Source organism: Enhydra lutris, unplaced genomic scaffold, assembly GCF_002288905.1.
Source record: "Enhydra lutris kenyoni isolate GAN:26980312 unplaced genomic scaffold, ASM228890v2 scaffoldscaffold2, whole genome shotgun sequence".
Taxonomy (NCBI): Eukaryota; Metazoa; Chordata; class Mammalia; order Carnivora; family Mustelidae; genus Enhydra; species Enhydra lutris.
In genome coordinates, this window is record NW_019154086.1 from 53,704,759 (window position 1) to 53,721,185 (window position 16,427).

The following is a 16,427-nucleotide window of genomic DNA, read 5'->3' on the forward strand; positions in this document are numbered from 1 at the left end:
GAACATAGAGCCTCTAGGCATGTATTAAGTTAACTGGATATATGTGAGGCCAACAACATGTAAAGATGGGAACGAAGGAAATGAATGAGTATATAAAAGGATGTGCTCACACCGACTGAGCTGAGACAGCATGAGAAGATCGAGTGCAGCAAGGCAGAGGTCGTGGAGCTCAGACTTTCCTGAACTGGACCTCTCTCCTAGGGCAGAGGAGAAAGAGCCCGAGGAGGTGGTCATTCCTCCCATCTGCCCAGGTCATTACCTCTGGGGGGCTACCCCTCACAAGACACGGGGATCCCAGCCATTGGCCAACAATCAGTGTTTGGGCTGCCTGGTTATGAAAGCCCACTTACTTGGCCTCTCTCAAGCTGACTGTTCAGTTGCAAAGGCAAGAATGGGGACTATAAATGAAGAACCGTTCGGAGAGAGGGATTCTTTGGAGTCACTTGAGAAGTGAGGCAGAAAATTAGGAAAGTCCTAAGCCTTCATGTTACAGCCACCCATTTTAATTCTCAATCTGTGATCCAAATGTAACTGTTATCCCTTGTCTTCAGAGCCCGGGGTATAAGGGTGACGATGGGTCAGGCTACGGAGAGCTTCCACATAGCTGACTGTGGCCTTCCTACTGGGAGCCCTTTGATACTTCCCTGTAGCAAGTGTATAGGATACGGAATCGCCTAGGGTGATCACACAGCCCATTCCCCATTTACTTCTGCTGTCCTCACCTAATTATTAACAGTGCTCCCTTTCACTCTCAGAAGTGCCCAGTTTGAACACTAAATATGATCACCTAGTATATCACAGTCTCCCAGGTCAGTGCTGCCATGTCTGACCTTTTGAACATTCCTTCCTCATTAAGCTTCAGGAAATGCAGAACACGACCCATGTCACATATCACCAATTTAGAAAGTCCTCAAACAGATTGTGGGAGGTGACAAGAAGAGTGTGTAGATACAGAAAGCAGTGGGTGAGCACCCCTTTATCTAGCAGGCTGTGTCCTAGAGTCTGTCCCTCAAGTGGAAAACATGGCGTCGGTGTTTGGTGGATATCTTGGTCTTCACTGGATTTTCCAGGGGTTTTTCCATAACATGGTGTGGATTGAGAAATATACATATAAAATAATAAATAGGAAGGGGGTTTGTTTTTTTTTTTTAACTATGAATATTGTTGCCATGAATAAAATCAGGAGTTTTGAAAAACTGGGGAAAATGTAAGCTTTCCCAAAGGACCTTGGCTTAGACCTGTCTAAAGTAGAAAGAGAGCGTTCCATGAGAACCAATCTTCCATTTGTTTCTCAGGTCTTACGTGCTGAAGTTGTAGGAAGAGCAGACAAATGACCCATCTGTTTATTAGGCTGTCCTATTTCAACTGGCAGCCCTGGCTGAAGCTCTAGGGCATTAATAGGGATTCAATACCCAAAATAGCTGGGATATTGTTGGAGCCAAATCCAAGGCCTCATTCCCGTAGGCCATCATCCGCGCGCAGCCCGATACTTGTGCAAAGCATGTCCATCTCGCCACAGAGCCCGCGTGTGCCTGCAAGGTCGGGGGTGGGGGTACTTCCAGGAGCCATGAGCGTGACCCACCTGAGACCTGGGTGTTAGGAATGCAGCCAGCTAGCTCTGACCCACACACCCTGTCTTGTGTCTGTCTTGCCACCGCGCAGGTGACATCAGTTGCAAGGGGATGACCGAGCGCATTCACAGCATCAACCTTCACAACTTCAGCAATTCCGTGCTCGAGACCCTCAACGAGCAGCGCAACCGTGGCCACTTCTGTGACGTGACGGTGCGCATCCACGGGAGCATGCTGCGCGCACACCGCTGCGTGCTGGCAGCCGGCAGCCCCTTCTTCCAGGACAAGCTGCTACTGGGCTACAGCGACATCGAGATCCCGTCCGTGGTGTCGGTGCAGTCGGTGCAAAAGCTCATTGACTTCATGTACAGCGGCGTGCTGCGCGTCTCGCAGTCGGAAGCCCTGCAGATCCTCACGGCCGCCAGCATCCTGCAGATCAAAACAGTCATCGATGAGTGCACGCGCATTGTGTCGCAGAACGTGGGCGATGTGTTCCCGGGGATCCAGGACTCGGGCCAGGACACTCCACGGGGCACTCCTGAGTCGGGCACATCGGGCCAGAGCAGCGACACCGAGTCGGGCTACCTGCAGAGCCACCCGCAGCACAGCGTGGACAGGATCTACTCGGCGCTGTACGCATGCTCCATGCAGAACGGCAGCGGGGAGCGCTCCTTCTACAGCGGTGCGGTGGTCAGCCACCATGAAACTGCGCTCGGCCTGCCCCGTGACCACCACATGGAGGACCCCAGCTGGATCACGCGCATTCACGAGCGCTCGCAGCAAATGGAGCGCTACCTGTCCACCACCCCCGAGACCACGCACTGCCGCAAGCAGCCCCGGCCAGTGCGCATCCAGACCCTGGTGGGCAACATCCACATTAAGCAGGAGATGGAGGACGATTACGACTACTATGGGCAGCAAAGGGTGCAGATCCTGGAGCGCAACGAGTCCGAGGAGTGCACGGAAGACACCGACCAGGCGGAGGGCACTGAGAGTGAGCCCAAGGGCGAAAGCTTCGACTCGGGCGTCAGTTCCTCCATCGGCACCGAGCCTGACTCGGTGGAGCAGCAGTTCGGGCCCGGGGTGGCGCGGGATGGCCAGGCCGAACCTGCCCAAGCGGAGCAAGCTACGGAAGCTCCTGCCGAGGGCGGCCCACAGCCGCACCAGCTAGAGACAGGTGCCTCCTCCCCGGAAAGAAGCAACGAGGTGGAGATGGACAACACGGTCATCACTGTCAGCAACAGCTCCGACAAGAGCGTCCTGCAGCAGCCTTCCGTCAACACGTCTATCGGGCAGCCATTGCCAAGTACCCAGCTCTACTTACGCCAGACAGAAACCCTCACCAGCAACTTGAGGATGCCTCTGACCTTGACCAGCAACACACAGGTCATTGGCACAGCCGGCAACACCTACCTGCCGGCCCTCTTCACTACCCAGCCCGCGGGCAGTGGCCCCAAGCCTTTCCTCTTCAGCCTGCCACAGCCCCTGGCAGGCCAGCAGACCCAGTTTGTGACAGTGTCCCAGCCTGGCCTGTCGACCTTTACTGCACAGCTGCCAGCGCCACAGCCCTTGGCCCCATCTGCAGGTCACAGCACAGCCAGTGGGCAGGGCGAAAAAAAGCCTTATGAGTGCACTCTCTGCAACAAGACTTTCACCGCCAAACAGAACTACGTCAAGCACATGTTCGTACACACAGGTGAGTGCGCAGGCCCCTCTGGAGGCCTAGAAACAGGCCATAGGGTGTGAGGGGGCTGTAGGAAAGGAGGGACAGGACAGCAAGTGCAAGGGAAGGTTTGGAGTCATCCTTCAGATTTGAAGGAGACCCCACTGTCAGCCATCTTCTAGAAGTCCCAGCAGCACCCCCATTGTAGGCGTGAAGCATCTGCCACCAAAACACAAAAATCACAGAAACCCTGTGGAGAAGGGGGCCAAATGGGGAAACGTCTGACAGAATTTGCAGGCACAATATCCCTTACGCACATTGGACTTTGTAATACATTCTTTAATTCTAGGTGTTTAGAACTAGAAATGTCCTTCGACATTGTTCACTCCAGGCACTTCATTTTATAGACCAAAGTCATAGAGGCAGAACGGGGTTGAGAGTTTCCGTCTGTAGCAAGTTCTGTATGAACCATCAGCTTAAAGAGGCCACAACAAGGCCAGTGCAAGCTTAAGCTGCATTTGTGGTCCCCGATATGGAGAAGTAATAGACTCACTCTATTTACTATTGCTTATTCCCTATTTTCAATATCTAGAGACCACAGTCTAGTCTGGGCACTACCTTTTAAAAAGACACTAGACTGGGACATATTCAGAGGAGTATAATTAGGACGACAAAGGAATGCAAAGCCATGGCATATCATGGTTGAAGGTCCGAGGGCTGTTCAACCTGCAAAAAAGATGCCTCAGGGCATCATATAACATCCAAGTATTTGAGCTTCAGGGGCAGCATAATGTAGTGAGGCTGGAGCTCTACAGGCTACATTGCTTAGGTCCAAAATCAGCCTTAGGCACTGTGGAACTTTGTCAGCTTGGGAAAATTACTTAACCTTTCTACACTTGTTTCATTGTCTCTATAATGGGAATAACAGTAATATATCTTTCTCAGAGTGTCGTTTTCAGGATTAAGTGAATTAATAAATGAAACTCTTAAAACAATTCCTGGTACATAATCAGCACTCTATAAATGGTAGCTAACATTAGCACTGTTAGCTTTATTTAAATGGTTGGGAGGAGAGAGACGTTAAGCTTGTTCAGTTTGGCTTCAAAAGGTAGAACTGAACCAATGATTGGAAGCTATAAAGGAGAGTCTTTCAACTGAATAAAAGAAAAGGTTTGTAAACAGTCTTAGCTGCTCCAAGATGGGATAGACAGCCTCCAAAGGGACTGAGTTTCTATAGTTAAGAGTGTTCAAGGAGAGAATGGATGAGTTTTTCATAGTGAGGTTGTAAAGGGGCCTCAGTCATTAGGTGAGTAGTTGGGTGAGGTGGTGTTTCATCTCTGGATTCCATGATTCTAGAACTAAGATCTCCTGACTGCCCAGCTAGTGCCCTTTTCCAGCTCAGTAATGGGACAGGCAGAGAAGTGAGAACTTCACGCATGCTCTGCCATAGAAGTGACTACATATGTGGTATGATTTCACATAGATTCTCTCGCATCTGAAAATATCTACCCCAGTGATAGTCACCGTATTTGAAATTCCTATCATGAGTCCCTCTTCTGGTATACCTCTGGTTCCAGAACACCCCTGTTAAGTGACAAATAAGTTGCCAGAGAAATTTACTTACTAGAATCAAAATACATGAAAATAAATTGGTTCCTCTGAGCAACCTTGTTTCTCAGATCAGCTAGCAGGAATCTAGGAGATAGGACATAAGGCACATAAATTTAAGTTCGGAAATAGAAGGGATGGAAAATAACAGACCCTGAGACAAGGTGCCCGACATGGAGGTGAACAGCTAAAGCAGAACGTTTACTTAGGATGAACTTTGCCTTCTTCACAGTCAACTCAAGTCAAAGCATTAGGTCCATCTGTGTATGTGTCTTTGTGTGAGTCGGTTGATTCACAATCGGTTGACAGTTTTCACAACTCCACATCAACACAGTAACTCACTACTGAATTTAGGAAGAAAATCAGGTAGTAAGTCAGTATGTTAATTTAGGGTAAATGTGACTGCACTTAAAACCTGAGATCAATTAAGGGCAATTTTCTATGTGGTATAGGTATCATCATTACTTGGTAAATTGATCAAATGGTTGTATTTCTAGTTATGTGGCACTTTATGGTTTACAGAGTGCTATCACATAGTCTGTCATTTCTTCTTCTGAATAGTTGTCATATAAACCATCAAATTAAAGGTTAGGGAGGAAAAAGAGATCATCTGTGAAAGTGTCTTATTAGCTGAAGTTCACTTTGCTGGTCTTGGATCCATAAACATTTCTATTCTCCTTCCCCCCCGCCCCCACCTCCCACCCTTGTGCATCTCTTCCAGTAGACCTAGTAGAAATAAAATTCACATATTCTATTAGATGACATATTGAAATAAGCCTTAATTTTGCAACATAAAATTTTCAGTGCACTATCAAAAATTGTCTTTTGCTATACAAACACAGTCATCCATTGGATTCACTAAAGGATTCTGTGGTTAACCCAAATAACTAGATTTGCCCATGAGAAAACCAGCAATGGGTTTGTACATTTAGACATCATGGATGCAAGAGCTACAAGTAAAGTCATTTTATAAATCTGAGTTATGCTCAAAGTGTAGCCTTAAGATCTCTAGTAAAATATGAAGGTTTTGTATTGGTGTATATAACACGGCCACATCTGAGAACAATTAATAATACACAGATATCACTTGGGCCCCTCATTTAAAAGAAGTGAAATTATTCCCATTCACTCTGAATTATTTGGCAGTGGCAGTTTGGAAGGGCCATCTGTCTATCAAGACTTTTGTCTAGCTGAAGGAGTCCCTAACCTAACAAAGTTAAAGAACAATTGGTCTAGATTTTTCAAAAGGCAAGACAGCCTGAACATGTGGAAGTGATTCAGGACCTGGATTCACTGCAGCCTCCATTTCAAAACAAAGTTCTCTCCAATTTCTTAGGAAAATATTAAAAAACAAAACAAAAAAAAAAGGGCCTCCCAACTTCCCAAGAGCCCAGTGGAAATTATAAAAATCCAGAGCAAAAAATCTAAATGTCAGTCTAAAAAGATTCTAGAAAGTACTAGGGATACTTGGAAGAGTAGGGATGGCTTCAGTATTCTTAGCTACAACCTAATCTAAAAGAATCTTGCTAAGAAAGAGTAGCTGGACCGAGCTAAAAGGAAAAAGATCTGGGTTCTCTGCATTATGGCTATTATGCATGCTACCCAGATTTGCATTTCAGTTACTCCAACTTTCATATCAGTAGTACTTCGATCCATAACTGCAGAGAATCTATTCTGAGACGTGGACTCCAAATAAAATTCTGTGGGGCTCTGTGTTAATGATCCACATATTCATTGAAAGGAAGTGTTTGAAACAAATAAATCATCTGTTGTATTGGCTATGGAGCTTAGTCCATAGCAGAGAACCAGAAAGCCCTTAGCTGTAAAGCATATTCCATAACGATAACACTGATACTTGGAGTGGGGACATAAGTGAAATACAGTTATGCCAGAATTCGATTATTTGGGTTCAGTTTTGGGTCCTTTAATTGGCTGTGTGGCCTTAAGTCACTTAGTTTTAAAACCCTCAGTCCCTTTGTGTTTATGATGGAAAATAATAATTGTCCTGCCTTTTGAGTCACTGTAAAGGTATGGTGCATTTAAGAGCTTTTCATAAAATGTAGAGTACTAGTTAATGTCTAAAAAAAACCCATCGTCATTAGTACCTGAGCCCCTTCCATCCAAGAGACATGGACTTTTTTGCTGTATCTCGTATCTCTGAATAATAAGCTCTTGACAGAGTTCCTTCCTCTATGGAATTCAAACACTGAAGCCACTTGATACTTCCTGGGTTTCCCCTGAACTTCCTTCATAACATCAGCATTTTTTTCTACTTCTTAATGATTTTTTTAAGAGTGAAAGAAAATCCCTCACCTGACCACTGTCTACTCCCAAACAAGCCACAGTGGTACTCCATCTCTCCTAGGAGTGTCTCAAGTTCACTTTACTACAGCTTCATAAAAATTGTAAGGTACGAAACCCAGAGTAAAGGACATATTTGAAAATAAGAGTATCAGGGCACAGTGGGTGGCTTAGTCGGTTAAGCGTCTGTCTTCGACTCAGGTCATGATCCCAGGGTTCTGGGATAGAGTCCCGCATAGGGCTCTCTGCTCAGTGGGGAGTCTGCTTCTCCCTTTGCCCCTCCCCCTTCTCTTGCGTGCTCGCTCTCTCTCTGTCTAATAAATAAAGTCTTAAAAAAATAATTAAAAGAAAAGAGAATCAGAGAAAACCGGATAACACAAACCATCCTGTCATGGAACCAAGCAGGCTCCTCTATGTCCCCTCCCCTCAAGATGAAAAACAAAAGTCAAAGGAATGGGAACAGAAGGGAAAGACAGAGGACAGAGAAGGACAAGCTTTGGTGTCAATGTCGATACAAAAGGCAGGCAATAGGGAAAATTCAAAGATAACCCTGAAGCAGTGGTTCTCATGGCACGATCCCCATACCAGCAGTACAAATTGTCAGGCCCATCCAGACCTGTATCAGAAACACTGAGGAAGCCCAGCAATCTGTTGTTTCAATGAGCCCTGATTCACAGTATGTTGGGAATCATTTTCCTAGAAGGCTATAGGCCATGACGAGGATGGCGTCAGGTAGCTTTGGTTACATAACATTGTTCTTGAAAATTCCACTCGTAAGAACCTATGCATTTGGAAAAAGAAAACCAGTTGAAATGACAGCTTGATTTTATTGTGGACAAATTATAATATGGAGGCAAATACCTCATGAACAAGAGGTGAGCTAAGTCTGTCAAACTGCACAAGGACCACAGCAAATGTTCGCCTATAGGCACTTTAAAGTACTGACATGTATTATCATTATGTGGTTGTCTCTACACCTTCCCATTATAATGTGAACTCTGTGAGCCAGAAATAAGTGATAGGTAGGTAGATAGATGACAGATCAGTCGATCTTATTCTTCAATATACCTAACATAATACCTTACACATAATAAACATTCAATAAATATTTGATAAATGAATGAATCAAATAACCAGGATGGCATTGGAGGATTTATATGCCACTATGTATAGGCTGGCCAAGTTTAACAAACAAAAATACAGGAGGTCCAGTCAAATTTGAATTTTGGATAAACAACAAGTGTATTTTTAGCCTAAGTATGTCCCATGCAGTATTTGTGGGATGCTTAGACTAAAATATTATTCATTGTTTTTCTGAAAGATTCAACTGGGTGTCATGTGTTTTATCTCACAGTACTATCCAGGTAGAACTCTCTTTTAAGACCCAATCTTAGGACTTTCTGACTTAAAATCTGCATATGGGGGTCCCTAAGTGACTCAGTTGGTTAAGCGTCCGACTCTCGATCTCAGCTCAGGTCTTGATCTCAGGGTCATGAGTTCAAGTTCCACACTGGGCGTGGAGCCTACCTAAAAAAACAAAAAAAAATTAAAAATAAGTAAATAAATAAATAAAATCTATATATGAATACAGGCTAGCATATGTAGTTGCTTAACAAATACTTGTTGAGTAAGTGAACGAATGTTCTGAAATGTGGGCATGCTTTCCAGGCAATTTAATTCAAGGGACTTACACATAAATGCATTATTTTCTAGCAAGACTTTAATTTCCCTTTCTTTCTCTTTTTTTTTTTATTTGCTAGAGAATTTATTGTATTTGCATTTCTACTTGTCTTTTCTTCACTAACAATGGTAGATGTTTGGGCTTTTTTCTGAATCGTACTATCAATAGCCCATTTATTGGTGACTAGTTTTGGTCCATTAGTGTTCTCTGCATAGATGATAATTTTGTCTATTACTTTGACAAGCTCAGCTATTTCAGCCATGAATTTGATACAAAAAGATATAGGAAGAGCAGTAACATAACAATGTCAGAAACAGTGTAAAAATACTAGGATCAAGATAATAATGTGATAGTCTTCACCCAGAATTTGGGCTATTACTTATATCAAGCCAGTGGAGCACTGAACACGTATATGATTTGGTATGAAAACCTCAGTTTTATCACTCTCAGAGTGACCTTAAATAAGTTCTACAGTTAACCTGAGCCTTAATGTTGTTGCTACAAAATATATAGATCTTAATACTTTATGTGGTTGCTCTAAGAATCAAATAACATTATTTCTGTGGAAGCATTTAATCCATAAATACTGTAAAATCATCAAAGGCATTTAAGAACATGTATGTTATAGTTATAACACCGTACATCTTGCAGAATAATCCAGAGATCAGGAAATCCTTAACAGGAGGAGGAGGTGATCATCTGGCTAGGCTGGTTATCCTCTCATCTGTTACTGACTTGTTGGATGACCTCTCTATTGGAGAGACCATCTTCTGGGGACATCAGTGTCTCACAGAGGTATAAGAAAAGTTAAGTAACGTTGATGAAGTTTCCTGAGATTTTCAAAGTTCTGCCTCACACCAAAATATGTTAGTTGTCCCTGAAGCCACAGATGTTTTGTAAATGCAGCCTGTCCCCCAGTAGGCAGTCCCTCCCCCCAGTCAGCCTCACAGTCCAAGCTGGTCACCAGGATTGCACCCTCAGAACTGGAGGAAGGCTGGCAGGCAGTCCCCTAGCCTTATCTCAGGGGTTTAGGCCTCCCTTTATCTACACCTCTCTGGTAGAGAGCAGACTCTTCAGCCAGTGAAAGCTCTGAGTGACTGTCTGAGCGCCCTTCCATTCTTGCTGCTGAACCTTTCCCATTTTCTGTTCCCACCTTGATGTTCTCCATTCAGGCACTCCTTCTGCGTTCTTCGCCAGAGGCCACCTTCCCCTATCCATACTCTCCTCTTCCTTCCCTGCCATCTGCCCTCTTCCCAAACTCCCAGTCTTAGTTTTCTGGTCCCTCAGTGGACTCATCTGAAGAGGAGGGTGTTGTGCTTAGAGCAGATGATGGAGAGGCCAAGAGAATGGGAGAGACAGGTGGGAACATCGCTTCCGAAAAACATCCCAGTAACAGCATTCACTGTGCTTTCTGCAAGCCAGGAGAAGCCTGGTTAGAATGAGAAAGAATCAGCAGAATAAACGGGTTCTTGCTCAGCCCCTACTACAGGAGTGACTATTTAAAATTGAGGTGTCTCGCCCAGTCGCATATCTTTTACTTGAACTTTGGGCAGATCCTCTGTATCTATGAACCTAACAGGATGTCTCTTCCTTTTTTTCTTCCTCACTTGTCAGTCTTGGTAGAGTGTCAGTGCTGGTGCACAAGAAGGAGTTTAAAAGAGGCTCTTTGGAGAACAGGCATCAAAAACTGGAGAAAAGTATATGTGTTTGTCACTCCCCCCACACCACTGGAATCGTAAAGGACACTGCCACCCCCTCGGTTTCTCCCCTTGCTGTGCGGTTTCTTGGGCTCCAGAGCTCAGTTGTCACCTGCTCAGAACCCCTCTGTCAAAGCTACTTACTGACATTTTATTCATGGTATCACTTCTTTGATTAGCATATGTAATTGAGAGCAGACCATACCCTTAACTCTGAATCCTATAGCTGCAACGTAATCACTTGCTTTATTGATAAGCTGAAAGTTTTGTGTTGTTTTTTTTAAATCCTGGGTTGGTTTCCCCATGTAATGCAAGTTATTTCTCAATTGATTTCATTTATCATCAGTTCCTTTCTACTGAAAAGAACGGTTGATTTTTTTTTTCCCTTCAAATGATCATATACTCTGTGCTAAGTGCTTTATCTCTTTAATTTTCAAAATGCCTTCACAAGTCAGGTACTTCTGTATTATTCTCAAGTTACAGATAAGGAAACTGAGGCTTATAGAGGTTAAGTAACATACCCAAGCCACTCAGCCAAGGAAATGGAATTCATATCTTACTCCCATATCTGTATAGCCCAAAATGGAGCAGTTTAAAGTGAAGGGACTTATATGAGCTTCTCCCTTATGTTATAATTCTAGTGTCTGCTTTGGACTTTGTGTCTCTTCCTAACGCATCCAAGGACTTGCCATTCCTGGCCAGAGGCTCAGACCTGAAAAGCCATCTACTCCCACTCATCTTAACTCTTCATTTCTCCACATTGAAAGCAACAGTTAGCAAACCTCCTCTGTCTCATGTATAATGTTGAAAGCCCTCTTAGGGTCCCTATAAACATTATGCAGGAAAAGAACAAGGAAGAAAAACACATTTCTACTGAGGGATACTGTTTCAAATCCGCACACATATATAAATGAAAGCTGTGGCTGCCTGATTAATCTGAAAATAAGCCCCATTTAGTAAGACAGTTCTTGAAATACCAATGTTCTACCAACACAGCGCCTTAATAATTATAGAGAGCGTTTTCCTTTAAGGAGCTCCCAAGTGCTTTGCAAACATTTTTCCTCATTAACTATCATACCATTTTCTGTGGCAGGGAAGGGAACAGGGTATTTTGTCCTATTTAAAATGTGGGACTGCTAATGCAGTGAGTGATGGAAGCAGTCTGCCCTCAGGTCATGTGCTGACAAGGCCTAGACTAGAGTCCTCAGGGGTTGTGGGTCAGGATGGGCAGAAGGCCACTAAGTCTGCAAAGGGCTACGGCAAGGGCTTGGTCCAGCTCCTCACTTTCAGAAGGGGAAATGAACTCAGGGAGACTTGGAAAAGACCAGGGTCACACAGATAATTAGCAGCTGAACCAATACTACGTGCGTGCAAACAACATACAGATGTATGCTACGAAGGGAAAGATAACTACTGTGAAGAATCAATTTATAGTCAGATTAGAAGGTTGTGAAAGCAAAAAGCCTTCAGAGTGACCTTGCCTAGAGGAAAAACACACTGTAAAAAGGTGAAAGTTTCAAGCAGCGAGAGCATTTTAACATAAAGTTTCAACTTTCTAGCAGCCAAAATAGCATCTGGAACTTAAGAAGGCAAGTTGCCCATTAAAGGTGACAGGTGAATACATTTTAAAAGATAGTTGACCAGCCCATTGTAGCCTCTATAAAGTGTACTCAAGGCACATGGATGGCAAAGACCAGCCCGAGTTCAAGCATGCTTACAGCTGTTCCAACTAAAAATAACATGCATGACTGTCTCTCTTGGGGAATCTCTCATTTCCAAAGAATGTATCTACATAAACACCATGCATAGCCTAAATGCATCATTTGGGAATGAGGCTTCCCCAGATTCGCCTGTTTGCCCAAAAGTGAACTCCTCTTCTAACCTGTGATCCTACTGACCATACTGTCCCATCAATGAGAATGAAAGGAAAGAAATCAGAGAAGAGTCTAGAAGAGAGGGAGCTAAGCCAAACACGTTTGTGAATAACTAAGGGAAAGAGAGTTCAAAGACCAATGACCTTGGTTAAGAAATTTGTGGAGGGATTCCTGAACAAAACAGCCATTTCTTACCATCCCGCCCTTCAAAACATATCCTTTAAGTTTACAAACACAATGAAAAAGGTTTCTGATGAGATAAAGTTTCATAAAACAGATTCTGAACATAAAGTGCTAACACTGGGCCTGACCCAGATGGAGCACCGAATGCATGCTGACTGTTTTCATTGCCATTATTATTGTGACACCTCAAACCTCTTCTGCTTCATAATGGGAAAAATGAAAACCCAGTCAAGGCCCATATTTTAATTGGAAGTTAACTCCGTTTTAAGAAATAGATTTCCTACCCCGATACACAATCCAGATGTTGAACAATGACCCTAGAGAGTTTCAAAGGCTTTGAGCTTTACAGTGGGTTATGGAAGAGTACAGAAAAGGACTTTCTTCTCCAAGGTGGGTGCCTCCACTAGGCAATCAGTAATGAGGTGGGACAGATGGAAACACCCTAAAGCATTTCATCTTACCTGTCAAGGGCAAAGCTGAGAACTAACAACACCAACAAAAACAAGGTTCTGTTTATCCGAAGGGTTGTCACAAGCCCATGGACATTACTTATAGAGGAATACTTCATGTGGCCAGTTGGTAACAATATTTTTATTTACCTTAGTCTCTTTCACAAGCTTGAATGTTTGGTTTCTAAGCCAACAGCAAACCAAAGCAGTAAACTGAGGAGAAAGAAGAGTTTCAGCCAACAGACTGAGAACAAAGAAAGAGAAAACTATTTTTTATATTGACCCAAGAGTTCAAAAATGCGTATGGAACCATTTAATTGGGGTTGGGGGGTGGGGAGAGGATAGTTTTATAATAAGAATACCATGCAAGTATTCCCACACCATTCTTGGTGGTCTGCAAAGTGATTTCATATGGATTTATGTCAACACCAGCACAGTGAGGTAAGAAGGACCGTATACCTCAGAGGCATCTGGAGATCTGTCAGAGTTCCATGTCGAGGGTCGGAGCCCAGATTTGAACAGGACCATTTGACTCTGAGATCATTGTGTTGTCCACCACCTAATCAACCTCCACACCAGACAAGGCTAGTCCGCAGCTCAGGGCACTCAAGACAGAATAGCCAATTATCTCTAACGTTACATTTCAGGAAGATTTCTGTCAAAAATAAATAAAATTGAAAGCGTAGCTCTTCAGAGCAACTTGCTCCTAAGTTGGCCAGTATTTTCCAGACGTATCACGGCAAAGTGCCTTTACTAGATAGAATCCTGGAAATAGAAACCATCCCCAAAGAGCCAGGCTATGTAACCACAATCCTTAGTTTCTAAAGATTCTAAAGAACCCGAATGCTTCGAAGATCCTTCTTCTCTCTGATTTCTTACATGGGTTTGATAAAATTAATGGGAAACACAAGGTTAAATCCACACATGAGTGATGACACGGAAAGGGACCCCCTAAATGTAGCCCTCCCTTTTCTCCACAGACTGATCTTTGAAAACCTGTGGTGGGGGGTGTCTTGTAGCTTTCCAAGAGAGCCATTTTCTGGCATGAGGAGGTAGAAGATTAGCTTGTTCGGGCATCACCCAAAAGCAAGGTTTCTCAGCACACGAGAGGCCAGGAAGGACTGACTGAATCTTTCTAGTCGAGGGTGAACCAACCAGATTTTTTTTTTTTTTAATTTTCCTGTTTGTGTGCGTGTGTGTGTGCATGTTTTTTTTTTGTTTTGTTTTGGTTTGGTTTTTTTTCCCGTCTTGTTTCCCTGTCTCTCATTCTCCCTCCCTGGCTATGTCCCGCTCTGTTCCGCTTGCTGTCTCTTCCCCCACCGACAGGTGAGAAGCCCCACCAATGCAGCATCTGTTGGCGCTCCTTCTCCTTAAAAGATTACCTTATCAAGCACATGGTGACACACACGGGAGTGAGGGCGTACCAGTGTAGCATCTGCAACAAGCGCTTCACCCAGAAGAGCTCTCTCAACGTGCACATGCGCCTCCATCGCGGGGAGAAGTCCTACGAGTGCTACATCTGCAAAAAGAAGTTCTCCCACAAGACCCTGCTGGAGCGGCACGTGGCCCTGCACAGTGCCAGCAACGGGACCCCTCCCGCGGGGACACCGCCCGGCGCCCGCGCTGGCCCCCCGGGGGTGGTGGCCTGCACGGAGGGGACCACGTACGTCTGCTCCGTCTGTCCCGCCAAGTTTGACCAAATCGAGCAGTTCAACGACCACATGAGGATGCACGTGTCTGACGGATAAGTAGTACCTTTCTCTCTTTCTTACGAACAAAACGACAGAAAAGAAACAAACAAAAAAAAGCTATGGCACTAGAATTTAAGAAATGTTTTGGTTTCGTTTTTATTTTCTGTTTTTGTTTTTGTTTCGTTTCATTTTGTACTACATGAAGAACTGTTTTTGCCTGCTGGTACATTACATTTCCGGAGGCTCGGGTGAATGAGAGTTTTCCCAGCCTCCCTCGGATGGTGGCCTTAAGGCCTGGTAGTGCTTCAGGAGGTCCACTGGTTGGATCTCTCGCTACTGGCCTCTAAATACAACCCTTCTTTACAAAAAAAAACAAAACAAAAAACAGAAAACAAAAAACAAAAAAAAACAAAAAATCTTAAAAAAAAAAGTAAAAAAAATTTTTTTTTCACTTGTGAAGAGCACTACAAAAATATATAACAAAATCTAAAAGGCCTACTGTCTTTAAGTACACCGCTTGCAGTGTTTCAGTGGACATTTTCGCAATTCTGGCCGCTTGGACTTCACAGTAACCAGTTAAAACTGTGGAATATCCCTTCTGGTTGAAAACCCAGAGGAAAGGCCCTGCTGTTTTCCACCTACCACATTGTCTGATTTCATAAAAGGGCTGCGGGGGGGGGTTGGGAAGGGCAGTGGGTCCGGTGGTGTGGGGAAGGCAAGTGGCAGGCTTCTCCCCCAGATTCTGCCCGCGTCCACGCACCCCGGCCCACCTCCTCCGTGTCCCCCCTTTCGGCAGAAGCCAGGAAGACTTGGACAAGCATCAAGCAACAGTGGCTATCGTATTTATTCAGTGTCTTCGCTGAGCCACAGCCTCAGCACAATCAAGAGGGACTTTCATGAAAGGCAGGAATGCAGATAAAACAAAGATATCAGAGGTTTGCACCTATGTTTCTAGGTACAAGAGAAGGATTATTTCCCACAATCTTTGCAAAAAACAAAAACAAAAAAAAAAGTGTCAGGATATATTCTTGTGGAAGAGAAAAAGAAAGAGAAATGGAGGGTGGGGGGATAATAAAAAGTTCTTGAGGCTTTTTTAATTCAAATTTTATAGAGGGGCAAAAGTGACGTTTACCAGATAGAATGCTGATTTTTTTAATATATTTACAACAGTATTTGTGTAAAAAAAAAAACAAAAAAAAAGTGAGATTGTTAAAAGTAATTTTCTTTTTCGTTTTGGTTTTGCATACACTGCCACCAATCCCTTCTCTTTTATTTTATTTCACACACATATATATATTTTTTGGTAAGTCAAGACTGTTAAGGTTAGCGATACTGCTTCCAGATAGAAAGAATCAAAGGCAATTAAAGTTATATTTGAAAGAGAGGAAGGATATTTTCTTCATTTTTTTTTTTAAATTTTTCTTAATTTTTATTATTTTAAGTATTGCCTGGGTTGATGAGGGCCCCTGTGGCCAGCCCATCCCTGCTGTAATTTGAACTGCTGCTTTGTATTTTGATATGTAGTTCTTTGACTTTTAGCAAGCTTAAGTTGCTCCACTGACTTTTTTTTTTTTTTTTCAACTGATCCATCTAGAATTCTGTTCTTTTTCATGGGAGGACTTTATCTTTCAGAAACAGATTTCTTGCTTCTCTAAAAGTTCATTGAGGTCTTACGATTCCAGACTTTCTCTTGACTTGACTTCTTTTCT

The 16,427-nt window shown here is 43.7% G+C and overlaps 1 protein-coding gene across 3 annotated transcripts in view; it reads left to right on the forward strand.

Moving 5' to 3' along the window:
- Positions 1–15,074, forward strand: part of LOC111148776 (zinc finger and BTB domain containing 20) — a 49,747-nt gene extending 34,673 nt beyond the window's left edge. For all 3 annotated transcript variants that reach the window (XM_022505598.1, XM_022505591.1, XM_022505581.1), the window contains 2 exons: positions 1,663–3,267; positions 14,354–15,074. In XM_022505598.1, the coding sequence (XP_022361306.1) occupies positions 1,683–3,267; positions 14,354–14,775 (2,007 nt within the window). In that variant the 5' untranslated portion in view covers positions 1,663–1,682 and the 3' untranslated portion in view covers positions 14,776–15,074. The remainder of the gene's footprint in view (positions 1–1,662; positions 3,268–14,353) is intronic.
- The last annotated feature ends 1,353 nt before the right edge of the window (positions 15,075–16,427 follow it).